Source organism: Capra hircus, chromosome 17 (assembly GCF_001704415.2).
Source record: "Capra hircus breed San Clemente chromosome 17, ASM170441v1, whole genome shotgun sequence".
Classification (NCBI taxonomy): Eukaryota; Metazoa; Chordata; class Mammalia; order Artiodactyla; family Bovidae; genus Capra; species Capra hircus.
Window position 1 is genome coordinate 66,473,436 of NC_030824.1, and position 21,044 is coordinate 66,494,479.

At 42.1% G+C, this 21,044-nt stretch overlaps 1 protein-coding gene across 10 annotated transcripts in view; it reads left to right on the forward strand.

The window, feature by feature from the left end:
* The window catches only part of TRIM2 (tripartite motif containing 2), a 127,001-nt gene that overhangs the window by 93,985 nt on the left and 11,972 nt on the right, over positions 1–21,044 (forward strand). For all 10 annotated transcript variants that reach the window (XM_005691166.3, XM_018061610.1, XM_018061617.1 and 7 more), the window contains 2 exons: positions 9,246–9,349; positions 9,877–10,044. In XM_005691166.3, coding sequence (XP_005691223.2) covers positions 9,246–9,349; positions 9,877–10,044 — 272 coding nt within the window. The remainder of the gene's footprint in view (positions 1–9,245; positions 9,350–9,876; positions 10,045–21,044) is intronic.

A 21,044-nucleotide genomic window follows, 5' to 3' on the forward strand; every position in this document is an offset into this window, starting at 1 on the left:
TCTCCCCTCCCCCAGCCAAGTTGCCTGGTCTGCTTCCCAGGCAGTGTGCAGAGTGGAGAGAGGGCCGGATCTGGGCCTGATTCTGATTCTCCCTTCTTAACCCAGTTTCCTCTGCTGAAATAAAGGGAATGAAATCTTACCTAATTCTTGAGGTTGCCGTAGGGGTGAGACAAGAAGGAATTCTCAGGGCTGGCACTTCCCTATGTGCAGTAACTGCTGAGTTAAAGGTGGCCGTCCTTTTACTATTGTTATTATTTTCAATCGTCGTCATTCCACTGTGAGTCTCCCCTGAGGAAAGAGACATATCTCTTAGGGTTTTTTTTTTTTTCCCCAGTTATATTCTGAATGCCCAGCCCAGCCCCGCCCCAGGGGACGGGGATCCCCTCCTGTCCCCTCCTACCCATTGAGACACGCACCCTTGGAGATTCACTGGCACTGGGGCAAGGTGTTTAAATGTTTAGACATTTGTGAGGCACTTAGAACAGTCCCTGGCATATACCACTAATCCACGGTTGTTAATGAAGTAGAGATGATGTCTAAGTTTGCTAGGGCCGCCATAACAATACCACAGACCGGGTGACAAACCGGAGGAGACTGATTTTCTCCCAGTTCTGGAGGCTGAAAGCCCAGGCTCAAGGAGGCGGCGGGCTCGGGTTCCCCGGAGGCCTCTCCGCCTGCCGCTGCTTTGCCCTCTGAAGGTTCCCCCTGTGCTCGCACACTCCTGCTGTTTCTCCCTCTTCTCATAAGGACACCAGTCATATTGGATTAGGGCCTTGTTTTAAGTTAATCACCTCTAAAGATCTTAACTCCAAAAGCAGTTACATTCTGAGGTACTGGAGGTTGAGACTGGACTTTAGCTTATGACTTTTGTGGAGATACATGCAGTTCAGCTTATAACAGATACGTAAGGGCAAATACATGACAGATAGGCTGTGTACATACCTGAACACCTGTGTGTATTTGTGAAAGTGAACTATCACTTTCTGGATAATAGAAAAGGTCTTCCAGGGTAGTTTCGACTTACACTTTCCCTCTCGTCCCTGGTCATCCAGCCCCTAGTTAAATGGGACTCTGCTGTTTGAGCTTCTGCTGTGTGCCCGACACTTGGCTGGGTGGCGATGTAGAGAGAGGCATCAGATCCTGAGCCTGACCTAGGGGAGGCCACAGTCTAGAAGGGGACAGACATGACAATGTGGTGTCTTCAGAAGGAGCACCTTCAGAGGTGGGCGGGATGGGGAGGCTGACAGGTAGCAGGGAGTTAAGGAAGGTTCTAGAGATGACACCTAAGCCTAAGCCGGCTTTGAAGGAGAAAGAGTCTGCCGGTTAGGAGGAGGAAAGGGGAGATTTAGGTGAAGGGGAAGAAGATCAGACACTGAGTAGTCCGAGGGACCATAGTGATTCCATTACCTGAAGCATGAAATAGAGTGAAGAGAGCAAAGAAGCTCTGTTTCCTTGCTAAGCAGAAACTTTTATCTGTACACCTGTGTTTCCCATAAACCACTTGAGTTCCTTGGGGTGCTTGGCAAAAATGAGAATTGCTGGATTCCAAGCTGCATGTACAGAATCAGAATCTCTGGGGAAGGGACCAGGAATCTGCATGCCTCCGGCTCCACAACCCTTCTGCGCACTGAGGTTTGAGACCTGTCACGGTGCGGGTGAAGCGGAGGGCGCTGAACAGTGTAGTGTGATGTGGTGACTTACTGTGATACTGATTTCCAGAGCGCCTAGGGGTCTACCGGCAGTGTTCCCCGGGAGGCAGGGGCTGCTTCCTGTTGCAGCAGTCACGTGAGCTGTTACAAGCGCTAGGATTGAGTGATGCTGCGAGTGGAGAGGAAATGCAGATTCCTAACATCCTTGGGCGGAGAAGGCAATGGCACCCCGCTCCAGCACTCTTGCCTGGAAAATCCCATGGACGGAGGAGCCTGGTGGGCTGCAGTCCATGGGGTCGCTAAGAGTCGGACACGACTGAGCGACTTCACTTTCACTTTTCACTTTCATGCACTGGAGAAGGAAATGGCACCCCACTCCAGTGTTCTTGTCTGGAGAATCCCAGGGACGGGGGAGCCTGGTGGGCTGCCGTCTATGGGGTCGCACAGAGTCGGACACGACTGAAGCAACTTAGCAGCAGCAGCAGCAGCAGCAGCAACATCCTTAGGACGGAGCAGGCAGGACTTTAGGACCCAACTGAGCTTCCGGCTGCTTGACTCCAGTGATCCAGGATGTGAGTGAATGGTCAAGGCTGTGGGCGGGCGGCTGGATGGCCCTGGTTCCAGCCCCAGCAGCGCCACTTTCACAACCACGCAACCAGGGAAGTTCCTCCGTCTCCAGTGGCCTCTCCCCTACCCTCCTGCCTCTGGTAACCACAGGTCTGATCTCTTTTTGAGTTCCGTTTTGTTTTCATTGTATTTATTTAGTATGATTGGCTGCACTGGGTCCTCATTGCTGCTCAAGGGGTTTCTCTAGTCGTGACAGGCGGAGGCCACTCCCTAGGTGTGGTCACAAGCTTCTCATTGCTGTGGTCTCCCTTGTTGCAGAGCGCAGGCTCCAGGAGCGTGGGCTCAGGAGTTGCAGAGCCTGGGCTCGGGGGCTGTCCCGGCCTTAGTTGCCCGGCAGCGTGGGGGATCTTCCCAGACCAGGGATCGAACCTGTGTCCCTGTGTTGGCAGGAGGATCCTTAACCGCTATACCAGGAGGGAAGTGCTGTTTTGTTTTGCTTCAGATTTCACGTGTTAGTGAGATCATATGGCATTTGTCTTTGTCTCACTGACTTTCTTGAGTTAGCGTAATGCCTTCAGGGTCCACCCATGCTGTCGCAAATGGAAGGATTGTCTCCCTTTTATGACTGAATACTAGTCACACTATTCAACCAGACATGGAACATACCCAGAAGTGGCAAAGCTGGATCGTATGGTAGTTCTATTTTTAGTTTTCAGAGCTCCTTTATCCAGTTTTTCCGTAGTGGCCTTACCAGTTTACCAAGAGGGCATGACAACCAGTAATCCACACCCGTGCCACCCCGTTTGTTTAATTTGTTTGGCTGGGCCAGGTCTTCATTGCAGCATGAGGAATCTTTAGTTGAGCATGCCACCATATTTTATCTGTCTTTTTGATGGTGACCATTTTAACAGGCATGAGGGGCATCTTATTGTGGTTTTAATTTGCATTTCCCTGATAGCTAGTGATCTTGAGCTTCTTTTCATGTGACCTTTGTGACTGTTCTTTGGAAAAATATCCATTCAGGTCTTTCCCCTAGTTTTTAATTGGGTTATTTGGGTTTTTGCTGTTGAATTATGTAAGTTCTTTATATATTTTGGATATTAACCCCTTATTAGATACCTAGTTTGAAATATTTTTTCCCATTCCATTTTTTGTTTTTTCACATTGCTGATGGTTTCTTTTGCTTGCTAACAAAAGCTTTTTAGTTTGATATGGTCCTGCTTGTTTATTTTTGAGTTCTTTTCTTATGCCTTAGGTATCCTATCCAAAAAATCTTCACCAAGGCTCATGTCAGGGAGCTTTATTCCTATGTTTTCTTCTAGGAAGAAATAAGACCTGATTTCAGGACTTATATTTAAATCTTTAATCCCTATGTAGTTAACTTTTGTCTATGATGTAAGACAGAGGTCCAGTTTCATTTTTTTATGTGATTATTCAATTATCCTAGCACCGTTGTTGAAGCCACTGTCTTTTCTTGGCTCCTTTGTCAAAATATTAGTTAACTGTATATATTTGGGTATTTTTTCTGGGCTCAATTCTGTTCTGGTCTATTGGTTTTTAATGCCAGTACCATACTGTTTTGATTTCAATAGCTTTATAATATAGCTTGAAATCAGGGAATGTGAGGCCTCCTGTTTTGTTCCTCTTCCTCAGAATTTCTTTGACTATTCATGGTCTTTTGTGGTTCCATATAAATTTTAGGAGTGTTTTTTCAACATCTGTAAAAAATACCATTGGACTCTTGATAGGGATTGGATTGAATCTGTAGATGTCTTTTGGTAGTATTGACATTTTAACAATATTAATTCTTCCAATCCACGAATATGGAGTATCTTTCCAGTTTGTGTCTTTTTCAATTTCTTTCATTAATATCTTGTAGATTTCAGGTAAGAAATCGCTGGGCTCCTTAGTTAAATTTACTTTTAAGTACTTTATTGTTTTTGATGCTGTTGTCAGTGGAATCAAGTTCTTTGTTTCTTTTTCAGAAAATTCACTGTTAGTGTATGGAAACGCTACTGAATTTTGTATGTTAATTTTGTCTCTGCCTCTTTACTGAATTCATTGATATCAGCCGTAAGGGGAGCTCTTACACAGTAGAAAGGGCTAGTGGTAGAAATCAGAGCTCCTCCCCAGCCCTACAGCTCTTGAACCAAATTACCAGGACGACATAAAATCATTCTTAGCTTTGAAGGAATGGAGGCTCAGGAGAGCCCGAGAAGGAACCAAGCCACCTATGACTCTGAGGCCCCTGCCTTTTTAATTGCACAGCAGTTCCTCTTCATCTGAAATCTCCGTCAACTTCCGCAGTTTTCCAAAGTTGAGATACTTGACACCTCCCACACATGAAAACGTAACATATGCCTGCAGTGAGTGAATTATTGTCTTACTCTAATGCTAAATTGCAAAACAACCCTGAAGGAGTGCAGGGGAGTGGCTTAGCGCATCTGTTGATAAAGCCTTAAAACATCAAGAGATTGTTTTTCCCTGCACTGTTTGCTGACTAAAAGCCATGAGCTGGTTTGTGAGCTATTTAAGAAAAGCACTGAACAAAGGGGAAGCTGAAGAGGTGGGAGGGAATGAAAGAATTACAGATGAATTGTTTCAGATTATGCAACTCATCCGCCATACCTTAATGAGTCCTTGGGAAGTGGTGAATGAACCATTCATTTGTACTCTAGATCAGTGTGCTTTCTTGTGATAGCAGATGGCTGTATAAAACCACTTAGCATGAGTTCAGAGGCTTTACAGGAAGACATGATAATTTATACCCCTCTTCCCTGCCTCATTTCTGCAAGGCATCATCTTCCCTCTCTAAAATCTCTGAGGAAGGAGAGTGTGCTAATTTGGCATCTGAGGTTTTTATAGGAACCCTGACCTACTCCTTGAGAAACTCATCCTTGGGAACATCTCTTGCATTTCACATGTGGAAAGATGCCACTGCTGTTCACCAAGTACCAGGCACTGCGCTGTATTGTAAGCTGCAGCAGAGAACAGGACAGATGTTGCGGCTTCCCCTAGGGAGCTCATCATAGTTTAGTGAGGGAGACAGTGAACCAGTTAAAGCAGAATTTCCTCAAAGATTTTTATGGAGCAAGCATGGCTCGTGTGAGCCCAAAGAATAATTGTCCTCACTTCAGAAACCTGATACCCATTTAGAGAGAAGCAATGTATGTATGAAAAATATGTATTTTGTAAAGGCTTAGGAGAACCAGGTTTTATTCATTGCTGTGTCTCTTTGCTAACTCTGTGATATGTCTAGCTTCAATTCCTCATCTTTAAAATGGATTGATAATATTTATCCTGCTGATGACTCTCGGGGTTGTTACAGGGAGTGCATCAGAGAATGTATATGAAAGTGCTGTCAATATTACTGAACACTTCCTTTTCCCATGACGTAATGTGGGTTGTCACTTGCTCAGTCATTCATAATTCATTTAGAGACCCATTCATTCAGCAAATGTATGCTAAGCACCTACTTGGTTGAAGATCCTTTGTTAAACCCTGTGTCTGGCTTTTTTGTCCTTTTGCGTTATCCAGTTCTAAGTATCTAGGTTTATTTAGCGTTAATTTTCTTACTAGGTTGGAGTGGGAGTGGGAAGAAATTTGCAGTTGTGATCACCTATTTCAGCCCAGGAGCTTATTACCTTACTTCTGTAATCTTCCTGGAGGCCTGGGCAGGAGCATGGATAAGAAGCTGATAAAGAGTCATTCTGTGCTTCTTAGGCTAGTTTAAAATCTGGGGAAAACAAATATAATTATCTTAAGGAATTGTTACCAGATTGTTTATAATTACTTTAAAAACTCACATTACTCCTTGTACTGGCCCAAATGTAGCCAGCCATTAGACAAGGAAAGACTTTATGATGACTATGTATGTTTTATGCTTCACTTAACATTTGTTAAGAAAGAACTGGTTTTCCTTATTTATTGGCAGGCTAGAAATTTTTCTATGGCCTAAATAGTATGTACTAAATATATTGAAGAGGAATGCATCACTCCAGATTATTTCTAACTTCTGGAATTTCTGTTTACTTTGGACCCAAGACACTTTTCAAACACTTGGACTTCGGGCATTTCAGCATAATGATTCTGTGTGTATCATTACTCAACATTAAGATTTTCCTTGTAAAAACAGTCAACATGGGTTGTCCCTCAAGTATGTTGCTGGATTTCCTTTAATCCTCAGGAAATGGCAATGCCTGTTCCATCTAATGTTTTTAAAAATATATAAGCCATCTAACAGATGTGCCTCCAGCCCTGGGATTTTACTGACATGTGGGGCAGCGGACTCAGGCTCTCTTAACTTGAGACCGAGAGTGATGGCTGGGCCAGCTCATAAGCCTCGGACGTGGAGGGGGTGAGAGGACCTCCGCCCGCAGTGTGGTCCTCTATACTGTAGATGCTTTCCTCTCAGAGCCTGTACGGAGCATCTCACATCCGTTTCAAACTGGCAGAGTCTTCCTTCCCCTTGTTCCAAACGATATTGATACGGAGGCCAATTATATGTCTGACCGAATTTTAAAATTATCGTCCCCCGTACAGTTGTTTCCCATTTCTACGGACCCTCAAAAATGTGTGTTTATTTCTGCAGAGCAAAAAAAAGGTGTCCATATATTTTTGCTCAGGTATTCCCCTCCTTCTGCATCACCTCTATTTTTTCAGAAGGACAATGAAATCTTTTTGACAGAGGAACCGCTGAACATCTATTGAAGCACAGTCTCTTTTTTTTCCTTCCTTTCAAACCTCAACTGCTGCTGCCTGCAGAGCCTTCTCTGAATAGAACAGGCTTTGTCTTAGCAGAATGGGGCTTCCCTTGTGCCTGAGCTGGTGAAGAATCCACCTGCAATGCAGAAGACCTGGGTTCAATCCTGGGTTCAATCCCTGGGTTGGGAAGATCCCCTGGAGAAGTGAAGTATACCCACTCCAGTATTCTGGCCTAGAGAATTCCATGGACAGTATAGTCCAGGGGGTTGCAAAGAGTCGGACAGGACTGAGAGACTCACACACATTGTTAGCAGGATGAGCCAAAAGTTAAATAGAAGAGGGCAACAGGCAGGTGTAAGAGCAGCAAACCAGTGCTCGCCTGCTCTGTCCAGGTGCTTCTTACTCCCGTCCTGTTTTCAGTATTTCTTTCCTCTGCCTGCATGCCCTCTGGGCCATGGGTAAACTTCCAGTTTTACACAACAGCCTGGGTTTTCTTTATAGTCACTTCTTCTCCAGTCCTCTGGTAGGACTCTTTTTTATTATGTTTCTTTATTTGGTCCTCAGTTCCTTATCTTGCTAATAACTTCCATGCTTTTGTTTATCAACGTTTTTGATAAATTAAGCTTTTATTCTCGCGAGACCCTGGCCTTGCCCCCAATGCCTTTTAAAAAGTGTAAACAGCATTTTAAAAGAATTGTTGCTTTTACTCTGTTCTTTCGTTTTGCTGTACCTGTTAATCAGCTGTTATTCAGACTTCAGAAGGAATGCCCCAAAGCTAATACCATGTTGGCACGTACCTCTTTCAAGGGCCTACCACCTCTTTTTCTGCCCCTCCCCCCAACACAAACAGGTATCAACACACCATTTTTAAAGTATTAGTTGATCCCATGGACCTTGATATTCAAGGGATCTTGTGCAGATTAAGTATAAAGATCGTCTTTTCTGAAACATCTGAAATTAAATAGAACCGTTTATCCTACAGCGTGCGAGACATTCTTTTGAGGATCAGATTTTTATTTCATGTTATTAAAAGAGACAGAGATCATGAGTCATCGTGTTAGGGCCCAGGATCTCAATAAAACAACTGTCTTGTGGATTTGATAAGAACCAGCTGATAGGATGATTCACCCAGGGATTCTGTCTTCGGTTTTGTTCTAAGTTTAATTCTGTCGCAGTTTCACTTCCTAAATGCAGAAGCCAAGTTTCTGAAGAGTCTCCGTGTTCTTAAGCACCCTCAATAGGGCCTTGACATTGGCCACTGGCAGCCTGTTTTTGCTCTCCTGGGAAATTGCATTGACGTCTAAAAACAAATATCAAGTTACTCTTCTGAATGTAAATGAAATTATAAAACTGAGGCATAGCTCTCGCTCTCCAACTGTGAAAATTTAAACCTCCTTCCCAATCATTTCTGAGCAAAGTTCCTTTTATTTCCATCCGTTAATATTTACATGGTCCTATTAAAATAAGTTATAAATACTTCTTTTGAAATAAAAACAAACATCTGTTAGCCGTAGACACCTTTAAGCTTTTTTTCCCTCTTCATCTCTTTGGTGAAAAACTCTAGGAAGGATGAGGCTGTTACTTACACTGATTAATTTTCTTTTGCCTTTTTTAGTTATTTAATCTAGAAAGCACGTCAGGATATCTTTTACAGGAGAGATAAGCTTAGTGAGACACTGAGTCTTTGAAAATAGTTCGTAGATAACTCCAGTGGTTGACTATAAGCCTGCTGGTTTTGTAACACCTGTGACCTTGTGATTCATTAAAAGTGCTGAAAGTCAAGTGTCCAGGTTTCTAAGAGATGCTGATTTGGAGAAGGAATTTTGGCATGACCCCAGAATAAGACCCTCTGCCACTAAATATTAGTTTTTATAATCATCTCTTTGTGGAATCTAAATATATTTTAATCTTATCAGTCTGCAGCCACAGTTTAATAAGAAAAGATTGGTATTTGCCCCCCATAATGTGATGTTGCAGAAACTTTATTGGTCCGGAAGACAAGTTTAGTAGAATATGGATTAGTTCAGTGGGAAGGGTTCCTCTTTTTTTTTTAAGTGTAATTTAAAAACCATTGCATTCTCAGGCTACTTATAGAGGACTGAATAATTCTCTTGCTATAACTGAGAAATCTAACTCTCTATTGCTTAATCTTCTGTGGTGTTTGTTTGTTTGTTTTGTTATTTTGGCTACCCCATGTGTCGCATAGGATGTTAGTCCCCCAGCCAGAGATCAAACCCGTACCTCCTGCAGTGGGAGCGCGGAGTCTTAACCAGTGGACCACCAAGGAGAGTCTTAATTTTCTGTGGTTTTGTCATTTACTTTTAGGTACCAAAGGAAGAAATAAAGGGGAATTCACAAATCTTCAAGGGGTAGCAGCATCTACAAGTGGGAAGATATTGATTGCTGACAGTAACAACCAGTGTGTGCAGGTATGGCTCCTAATTGTATACCTTTAACAACTTACATTGATAAAATAGATACAGGTGCAGTTTCCTACTTAAGGCCTGCTGCTGCTGCTAAGTCGCTTCAGTCGTGGCCGACCCTGTGCAACCCCATAGACGGCAGCCCACCAGGCTCCCCCGTCCCTGGGATTCTCCAGGCAAGAACACTGCAGTGGGTTGCCATTTCCTTCTCCAATGCATGAAAGTGAACAGTGAAAGTGAAGTCGCTCAATCGTGTCTGACTCTTTGCGACCCCATGGACTGCAGCCTGCCAGGCTCCTCCATCTGTGTGATTTTCCAGGCAAGAGCACTGGAGTGGAGTGCCATCGCCTTCTCCAGCTTAAGGCCTACGATGCAAGAAAAGAAAGGGAAGCTTATCTTGTGTGTGTAGGCTTTACTTCAAATAGGGCTTGCATGTTCTGCCCTGTAGTCCTTACGACAAATATTATTTCCTGTTTTTGCCCTGATGATTTCTGTGCTAGTTCACATTGCAGTGAATGTAATTTGTTTTTCAGATATTTTCCAATGATGGACAGTTCAAAAGTCGTTTTGGCATACGAGGACGCTCTCCTGGGCAGCTGCAGCGTCCCACAGGAGTAGCTGTGCATCCCAGTGGGGACATAATCATTGCTGATTATGATAATAAATGGGTTAGCATCTTCTCATCAGACGGCAAGTTTAAGGTAAGATTAACTGCAACTGACCAGTTGAGAGATGGAATAAGAAATACAAGATAAAATTGTCTATTCTGGGGAGTCTCACAGATCCAATAAAATGCTCAACAGTTTTTCATATGCAGAACATCTTGACTTTGTCACGTCTAAGTTTAATGAAGCAAGAGTCACAGTGATATTGTCATAAATCTACTCATGTATATCCTAAATATGGCTTTGTTTTATAAAGCAGTTAGTTCGCTCAGTTGCTTTTTAAAATTACATTCTTTTTAAATACTCTTTTTCATTATAGTTTATCCCAGAGGGTTGGATATAGTTCCCTGTACTATACAGTAGGACCTGGTGGTGTATTCATGTTAAATGTAATAGTTTGCGTCTTCTAACTCCATGTATTCATGCTAAATGTAATAGTTTGCGTCTTCTAACTCCATTTATTCATGCTAAATGTAATAGCTTGCGTCTTCTAACTCCATGTATTCATGCTAAATGTAACAGTTTGCGTCTTCTAACTCCATTTATTTGTGCTAAATGTAATAGTTTGCATCTTCTAACTCCATTTATTTGTGCTAAATGTAATAGCTTGCGTCTTCTAACTCCATGTATTCATGCTAAATGTAATAGTTTGCATCTTCTAACTCCATGTATTCGTGCTAAATGTGATAGCTAAATGTAATGTCCTTCTCCCCTTTGGCAACCACAAGTCTGTTCTCTGTGTTCACGAGTCTGTTTCTGACTTGTAGGTAGCTTCATCTGTGCCGTATTTTAGAGTCCACGTATAAGTGATATCGTGTTGTGTTTGTCTTTCCCTTTCTGACTTCATCTAGTATGATAATCTCCGGTTGCATCCATGTTGCTGCAGATGGCATCATTTCGTTCTTTTCATGACTGACTAGCACCACCTTTTCTTTATCCGTTCTTCTCTCCATGGATATTTAGGTTGTGTCCATGTCTTGGCTCTTGCAAACAGTGCTGCTATGAGCCTAGGGTGGCCTTCTCCAGTGGCTCAGTGGTAAAGAGTCTGCCTGCAGTGCAGGAGATACAGGAGACCCAGGTTCGATCCCCGGGTCAGGAAGATCCCCTGGAGGAGGGCACGGCAGCCCACTCCGCTATTCTTGCTGGGAAAATCCCATGGGCAGAGGAGCCTGGGGGATTACAGTCCATGGGGTCACAAATAGTCGGATAAATGTGAAGCAACTGAGCACGCACACGCAAATGCAGGGTTGTGCATATCTTTTTGAAGTCTGGATTTGCCTGGCTATGTGCCCAGGAGTGTGATTACTGGATCATGTGGTAGCTCTATTTTTAGTTTTTTGAGGACCCTCCGGACTGTTCCCGATAGTGGATGTACAGTTTATACTCGCACCAGCAGCGAAGAGGGTGCCCTTTTCTCCACATCCTCTCCAGCATCTGTTACTTGTAGGCATCTTAATGATGGCCACTCTGACAGGTGTGAGGTGGTACCTCGCTGTAGTCTTGACTTGCATTTCTCTAATTATTAATGATGTTGAACATCTTTTCTTGTACCCACTGGCCATCTCTATGTCTTGTTTGGAGAAATGTCTGTTAATATCTTCTGCCTGTTTTTCGGTTGGGTTTTATTTGGCGGTTGAGTTGTATGAGCTGTTTGTATATTTTGGAGATTAAGTCCTTGTCAGTCGCCTCACTTGCAAATATTTTCTCCCATTCTGTAGACTGTCTTTTCGTTTGTGTGTATCTGTGTTTTTTATGGTTTCCTTTGCTGTGCAGAAGCTTATAAGTTTGATTCAGTTTGTAAGTTCAGTTCAGTTCAGTTCAGTCGTGCCGACTCTTTGCGGCCCCATGAATCACAGCACGCCAGGCCTCCCTGTCCGTCACCAACTCCCAGAGTTCACTCAGACTCACGTCCATCGAGTCAGTGATGCCATCCAGCCGTCTCATCCTCGGTCGTCCCCTTCTCCTCCTGCCCCCAATCCCTCCCAGCATCAGAGTCTTTTCCAATGAGCCAACTCTTCGCATGAGGTGGCCAAAGTACCGGAGTTTCAGCCTTAGCATCATTCCTTCCAAAGAACACCCTGGACTGATCTCCTTTAGAATGGACTGGTTGGATCTCCTTGCAGTCCAAGGGACTCTCAAGAGTCTTCTCCGACACCACAGTTCAAAAGCATCAGTTCTTCGGCGCTCAGCCTTCTTCACAGTCCAACTCTCACATCCATACATGACCACAGGAAATACCATGGCCTTGACTAGACAGACCTTTGTTGGCAAAGTAATGTCTCTGCTTTTGAATATGCTGTCTAGGTTGATTAGGTCCCATTTATTTATTTTTGTTTTTATTTCTGTTGCCTTGGGGGACTGACCTAAGAAAAACATCGGAATAATTTATGTTGGAGAATGTTCTGCCTATGCTGTCTTCTAGGAGTTTTATGGTGTCATGTCTTATGTTTAAGTCTTTAAGCCATTTGGAGTTTATTTTTGTGCATAGTGTGAGGATGTGTTTTAACTTCATTGATTTATGTGCAGCTGTCTAACTTTCCCAGCACCACTTCCTGAAGAGACTGTCTTTTTTTCCAGTTTTATATTCTTGCCACCATTCCCTGGTGGCTCAGCAATAAAAAATCTGCCTGCAGTGCAGGAGATGTGGGTTCAGTCCCTGGGTCAGGATCCTGAAGGAGGAAATGGCAACCCACTCCACTATTCTTGCCTGGGAAATCCCATGGACAGAGGAGCCTGGTGGGCTATAGTGTGGGGTCTCAAGAGTTGGGAAGGACTTAGCGACTAAACCACCACCATCCCCTCTGTGTGTGGGGTTATTCCTGGGCGGGCTATTCTGTTCCATTGATCCATCTGTCTGCTTTTGTACCAGTACCTCTGTTTTGACTACTGTAGCTTTGTAGTTTTGTCTAAATTTCGGGAGAGTTATTCCTCCTGCTTTGCTTTTTCCCTCAGGATTGCTTTGGCAATTCTGGGTCTTTTATAGTTCCATATAGGTTTTGGATTGTTTGTTCTAGTTCTGTGAAAAATGTCATGGGTAGTGCTTCTTCTTCTTTTTTTTTCTTTTTTTAATATCATCAGGTTTACGTCAATTCAAAAAAACAACAATCTTTATAAAAGGGTATTGAAGCAATTTATATTTCCCAAATTAGCCAATAGATTGTCGTTTATGAAGTTCCTTCAGGCCTGTGATAGATAATGATATAGGAGAAACAGAATTATAATACATTGTCCCTACCCTTTAAAAATACAGAAGCATTTTGAGGAAAAAAGACAGATACATGGAAATGGTAGAAAACAATTCATGTCAGCCTTTCAGTTCAGTTCAGCTGCTCAGTCATGTCAGACTCCTTGTGACCCCATGGACTGCAGCACGCCAGGCCTCCCTGTTCATCACCAACTCCTGGAGCTTACTCAAACTCATGCCCATTGAGTGGGTGATGCCATCTAACCATCTCATCCTCTGTCATACCCTTCTCCTCCCACCTTCAATCATTCCCAACATCAGGGTCTTTTCCAGTGAGTCAGTTCTTCACATCAGGTGGCCAAAGTATTGGAGTTTCAGCTTCAACATCAGTCCTTCTGATGAACACTCAGGACTGATCTCCTTTAGGATGGACTGGTTGGATCTCCTTGCAGTCCATGGGACTCAAGAGTCTTCTCCAACACCATAGTTCATAAGCATCAATTCTTTCATGTTCAGCTTTCTTTATAGTCCAACTCTCACATCCATACATGACCACTGGAAAAACCATAGCCTTGACTAACCAGACCTTTGTTGACAAAGTAATGTCTCTGCTTTTTACTATGCTGTCCAGGTTGGTCATAACTTTCCTTCCAAGGAGTAAGCATCTTTTAATTTCATGGCTGCAGTCACCATCTGCTGTGATTTAGGAGCCCCCAAAATAAAGTCTGACACTGTTTCCACTGTTTCCCCATCTATTTGCCATGAAGTGATGGGACCAGATGCCATGATCTTAGTTTTCTGAATGTTGAGTTTTAAGCCAACTTTTTCACTCTCTTCTTTCACTTTCATCAATAGCCTCTTTAGTTCTTCTTCACTTTCTGCCATAAGGGTGGTGTCATCTACATATCTGAGATGATTGATATTTCTCTCGGCAATCTTGATTCCAGCTTGTGCTTCATCCAGCCCAGCGTGTCTCATGATGTACTCTGCATTTAAGTTAAATAAGCAGGGTGACAAGATACAGCCTTGACATACTCCTTTTCCTATTTGGAACCAGTCTGTTCCATGTCCAGTTCTAACTGTTGCTTCCTGACCTGCATGCAGATTTCTCAAGAGACAGGTCAGGTGGTCTGGTATTCCCATCTCTTTCAGAATTTTCCACAGTTTATTGTGATCCACACAGTCAAAGGCTTTGGCATAGTCAATAAAGCAGAAATTGATGTTTTTCTGGAACTCTCTTACCTTTTCGATGATCCAGCAGATGTTGGCAATTTGATCTCTGGTTCTTCTGCCTTTTCTAAAACCAACTTGAACATCTGGAAGTTTATGGTTCATGTATTGTTGAAGCCTGGCTTGGAGAATTTTGAGCATTACTTTCCTAGCGTGTGAGATGAGTGCAGTTGTACAGTAGTTTGAGCATTCTTTGCCATTACCTTTCTTAGGGACTGGAATGAAAACTGACATTTTTCAGTCCCATGGCCACTGTTGAGTTTTCCAAATTTGCTGGCATATTGAGTGCAGCACTTTCACAGCATCATCTTTTAGGATTTGAAATAGCTCAACTGGAATTCCATCACCTCCACTAGCTTTTTTCGTAGTGATGCTTCCTGGGGCCCACTTGACTTCACATTCCAGGGAGTCTGGTTCTAGGTGAGTGTGAGTGATCACACCATCGTGATTATCTGGGTCGTGAAGATCTTTTTTGTACAGTTCTTCTGTGTATTCTTGCCAACTCCTCTTAATATCTTCTGCTTCTGTTAGGTCCATACCATTTCTGTCTTTTATTGAGCCCATCTTTGCATGAAATGTTCCCTTGGTATCTCTAATTTTCTTGAAGAGATCTCTAGTCTTTCTGTTCTATTGTTTTCCTCTGTTTCTTTGCATTGATCACTGAGGAAAGCTTTCTTATCTCTCCTTGCTTTCCTTTGGAACTCTGCGTTCAAATGGGTATATCTTTCCTTTCCTTCTTTGCCTTTTGCTTCTCTTCTTTTCACAGGTGTTTGTATGGCTTCCTCAGACAGCCACTTTGCTTTTTTGCATTTCTTTTTCTTGGCGATGGTCTTATCCCTGTCTCCTGAACAATGTCATGAACCTCCATCCATAGCTCATCAGGCACTCTGTCTATCAGATCTAGTCCCTTAAATCTATTTCTCACTTCTACTTTATAATCATAAGGGATTTGATTTAGGTCATACCCAAATGGTCTAGTGGTTTTCTCTGCTTTCTTCAATTTAAGTCTGAATTTGGCAATAAGGAGTTCATGATGTGATCCACAGTCAGCTCCTGGTCTTGTTTTGCTAACTGTATAGAGCTTCTCCATCTTTGGCTGCAAAAAATATAATCTGTCTGATTTTGGTATTGACCATCTGGTGATGTCCATGTGTAGAGTCTTCTCTTGTGTTATTGTGGAAGCTGAGGTTGAATGGTTCTATGAAGGCCTACAAGACCGTTTAGAACTAACACCCCAAAAGATGTCTTTTTCATTATAAGGGACTGGAATGCAAAAGTAAGAAGTCAAGAAACACCTGGAGTAAGAGGCAGATTTGGCCTTGGAGTACAGAATTGAAGCAGGGCAAAGGCTAACAGTTTTGCCAAGAGAACACACTGGTCATAGCAAACACCCTCTTCCAACAACACAAGAGAAGACTACACATGTCAGCCTTTAGGCAGTCATAAATTGTTTGGTACAATTTTGAACCATAGTGTTATGGTACCTAATTTAAGAACTGAAAGGAGAAGAAAATGGGGGCTGTCTCCAAAGAGAAAATATGAGCTGAGCTACAGCGTGGAGGGAACCCATCATTCAGTGTACTTGTTACTCCCATCATCCTCTGTTTCTTCAGCCAGTCACTGAAGAATGGAGAGCTGTTTGATGACAACAGAAATCTCTTCTCCAAAAAGATGATCATCCAACCCATTTTCCACGTTTGTTCCCAAGATCGTGCAACAGTTTGTCACAAGCAGTGTTTTGAAGGCCAGGTGCAGTATTGTCCCCGTTCCGCCCCCTGCTGGTCCAGGCTTCTCTCTCAGTGGACAACGTGAACTTTAACTCATTGGAATACCAGTTCTGCAGCTTATTAACTGTCTGACTTTTGGCAAATTACATGACTTTCTTAAGCCTTGATGGCCTCTTGTTGCAAATTTGGATTTTAAAAAAATCTGACATACAGGATTTGAATAAGGATTACATGAGAGATTATTTCTGGGTTTTATATGTGCCTGGTATGAAATAGGCATCCAAGAAGTGTTCTTTCCCAGTGCCTGTCCAAAGCATTCTGTCTGTTGGATCAGTTATGATTCTGGCTTCGTGACCTCATACTGGCTCCTGGGGCTCATTCCTTCTTTGTCCAGACTTATACGGGGATGATGCTCTTCATAATCTATTCTGAAATCCTAAAGATGCGTGAAATTCACTTAGTCTCTTATTGGAAGAATTTATATTTTCCTTTGTGTGTTTGTTAGATCACAATAGTCACCTCATCAGTTTTCTTTTTAAAAGGTACGTAATTATTAACTCTCAGGTTGGAGCCTCTGTTTTGCGTGGGCAGCATATTTTCAGCCTTGGAGAATAAAAAGCTATCAACTCTAATTCCACCATATTCCATACCAATCTTCAATTGTCCTTGATTTTTCTGTTCCACTGCTAATTTAATGATCGTATCATGGCAATATGCTTGGGAAGTTCTGTCTTGCTGTGTCTCTAACTTCCTCCTCTTGTTTTCATAGTTGTATTTGCGGTAAGGCTTACCCAAATATGACAGCTTTAACTTTACTAGAATGAACACGTTTGGTGACCTCTTGAAAATACCTTCTAATTTGGAGATAACCCATTTATTCTAGTTTAATACTCTAGCAAAACCGTGACCTGTTGTTTCAAATTTAAAAACTGACCCTAAAATAGTTATTGAAAGTTTTATATCTGAAATATTTTATATCTATTATATTAAAACAACTTGAAACAGTAGTTTTATATTTAGGAAAGCAAGGTTTCCTGTGTCAAACATTTCTCATTCAGTGGTTCAGTATTCTGTATGTAATAGGGGCTTTCTTCTTGGAAGAACTGGATTCTGATAGTGGGAGGACTGTTGGTAATAATTGGAATAAGCATGAAGGAACACTTATGCCCCCTAGAGGATTGGGGGAATGGATATGGTATTGCTGCAACATACTCCTTTTTTCTTTTTCTTTTTTAAAATCCAAATCCAAAGGCTAAAAGGTTATCAAGTGAAAAAACTTTTGTACTTTAATGAGATTTCATCCAAGTGTGATGCTCACAACCAGAAACAGAGATATTTATTTTCTTCTTTGGTGGAATTCAGCAAAATTAAACAGATGCTCAGGAAAACAAACTCTTAACACACATGTAGATTTCTCTGTATTTATTCCCAATAGTTCTAAGGATATAGTTTCTTATCTCCTTTTCTTTGTTTTACTCACCAACTTCTTAGGCCTAATTTTATTCTTCTGTGCCTCTTAAGTTTTTCCTTTCCATCTTCCCTCCTGACTTAGATCTTCCAGTCCATCTGGGAACCTTTCGTGACCTCAGAACAGATAAAGAGACCCTTGGCCACCATATTCTAAAATACCTCATCTCTTCTTTCAATTTAAGGACATATTTCTTGAGTTAAATATTTTCGTTTAACTTTTCCGAAGCCAGGGTCTAAAATATCTTTGCTTAGTATTCTGTTTCAATGGGGGACACATTGTCAGAAGTTCTTATTTCACTTGGGAGAATCTAGTGCAGCTAATCGGGAGTGATGAAGGGAAGTGGAAGGAAAAAGAGGTTTTGGTCCAACATTTGCATTTTTTTCTTTTAGACATGCGCTAGTTCTCACTACAGCGTGATAGAACGGCTGTTATCCCTTATTTTCTGCTTTTATGCTACCTAATTATCATCCTCTAGGTATTATGTGACTGAGTCATTCCAAGTAACAACCATTGTTCATAGTATTAGGTAATGGTGATGTTCTTGTTAATCACCTGAGTTCCCTCTTTTACCTTTGATCTCTACTGCCATAACTTCCATTCAGACATGAAAGTATATAAATTTTTTTTGCAAGCTCTTAGGTTGTAGTCTAGTCTTCGAGCTAGATTGCAAACACCAGAATTGAATTAACCAACAGATTCCCTTGTAAGAATGCCAGTATTTCCTTTCTGAATAACTGTATCTCTTTGTTCTAAAGAGATCAGAACTGAATCTCGGTAATTTATAAACGTACAAGAATGAAAAATCCTACATGGCAACCCACTCCAGTATTCTTGCCTGGAGAATCCCATGCTCCTCTGCAGTCCGTGGGGTCTGAGCTGATCATGACTGAAGCAACTTGGAGCACAGCGCTGAGCCTCAGCCTCCACTGTGGGGAGCCCCACCTCCCTCTCTCCATTTCTCTCTGCACGTATCTTCATGTCTGTGGGGACAGAGGACAGTCCTGCCCATCAGGTATAATATCGACTGAGGAGAGTGGGAGAGAGGGAGAGTGTGTCTGACACTTTCCTTTATCGTCCAGAATCTGCACGACCCAGGAGGCAAATGTCATCGCTGCTGTTTTGTAGATGAGGAAACTGAGGTTCCAAATGGTGACAGAATGAACTTTGCGCTGGAAATGTGATGATGCTAAGTGACTGGACAAACTGTGGTGTCATAAAAGAAGTTAGGAAATTCAGAGGTGCTAGTTTGGGGTGTTTTGTTTTTTTTTTAATCTCTTTTTGTTGTTTTAAATGGTTTGACGTTGGTTGAGTTTGAGATAAAATCAGCCATGGCTAAAGATACGGATTTGAGAATCTTACACATGGCAGTGAAAGCTGAGGCCGCAGCATAAATGAGGTTTTAGAAGTGTACAGAGTCGACCTGTCCAATGTAGTAGCCACAGGCCGCTTGTGAATACTGAGTTCTTGAAAGGGGACTGATCTGAATTGAGTTGTACCATGAGTGTAAAATAAACACTGGATTTCAAAGATTTAGTCCCCCCCAAAGAATGTAAGCTAGTTCATTAATAATTTTTATATTGATTACTTACTGAAATGGTAACTTCTGGATATAGTGAGTCCTCTACGTATGAACCTTCAAGTTGCAAACTTCCGAGATGCGAACGTGTGCTCCCAGCATGTCTGGCATGCCCTGTTGCTGGTGCGCAGCCTCTGCAAGCTGTGCTTTTGTGTGCTTTATAGAGTACAATAGTGCAGTATCTTTACTTCAAGCCCAGGACGTCAGAAATGGGCATAAAAGCAATGGTGATGTAGTTGGTGTTGCTAAGAAGCACCAGCTCTTAATGTACTCCTATACTTTTCAAGGTACTGTTCTGTAAGATTAGAAATGTCTTCTTTGTTTTTTTAAATGTATTATTTGTGTGAAAAGTACTATAAACCTATTACAATACATCCAATTTTATTTCAGTACGACATGGCTGATTGTATTAGTTGGGTAGCTCGGCTAACTTTGTTGGATATATGACTGCGCTCTTGGAATGGAATCTGTTCATATGTAGGGGACTGACTGTATATCAGGTTAAATAAGCACATAATTAAAATGAATTTTCCCTGTTTCTTTTTTCTTTTTGATGTGGCTACTAGCAGACTTTGAGTTACATGCGAAGCTTATGTTATATTCCTATCAGAATAGCACTAACAGAAAAAGGGAAAATAAGGGGTCTAAAACAGAACCTTTGAAAATGTAATGTTTTTCAGAGTTTAAGTTTTTAAGTTAACATGTACTGTATGCAAATAGATTTTTCGAATAAGTCTACAGAGGAGAGAATAAAATGAAGAAGGGTTTTTCCTGCCACCGTTAATACCACTTTGTATCACATAGACACTATATGATTTCTTAGTTTCTCTTCCAGGAATGTATATGCATGTAAACACATATTTAATACAGGTGGGGTACTGTTCTGTACCTTGCCTTTTTCAGTATCTGAAGGTTTTCATTAAAGCACAGAGAGCTCTGATCCCGCTGACATTTCCCAGCCTGGTGCCAGCGAGGACTGTGGTTCTTGCCTCCCTGTCACCTCCCAGGCCCTTTCCCAGAGCTCCCTCACCTCGGATGCGCCTTCTCCTCCCTTGTCTGTGTGACCTGTGTCACTGGGGTATTGTTCCACGTGGCTTCTGAGACGGCCTTGAATTCTCCCAAACCTACCAAAGTTAACCCTTGACACTAGGCACATGCAGAAGGGCACAGTAGACACAGCAGCTGAGGTGTCGTTGAGGGCAGGCGCTGTTTCTCACCCTACCACACGGCACGCACTGGGCGCTGGTCAGCGTTTGTGGAATTATAAATAAATGGGCAAATGAATAAAGCCCGTCTTTATATGTACTCTAGGAAACAAAGTATTAAAGTGAAGATTTAAGACAGGCATCTTACAACGAACAGGCATTGATACACACACTATACTCAGAAAAGTAAGGTCTTAAAAACGTATGGTATATGTTTTATAGAAATCTAATGCTTTTATCCCATTTAAAAATACTACAAAGACTGGAACCATTTAATCATCATGAGTTACCCTGCAATAATGCTAGACTTTTCAAGTTAATATATTGAGTGAATATTTGTTGAGTACTTGTTAGGCACCAGGAAGTGTGCTAGGCTCTGAGTACACAGTGCTGGATGAAACAGACATGATTCCCACCTGTGTGGAGCTCTAGTTCAATGGCAGATGCCTGGCCCTTTAGATATTAATTATGATATTTAATAAAGACAGTGATTGCTTCCTTTTAAAGACTGCTTAATATGTGCTGTACTCTACACTAAATACTTAATTTATTTTACTGTATACATATTCCAGAAGTGGCAGTGGAAGTGATTAAGGTCACTTTTTGACATTTATAATATTTAAGAGTCTAAAACTTAAGGAAA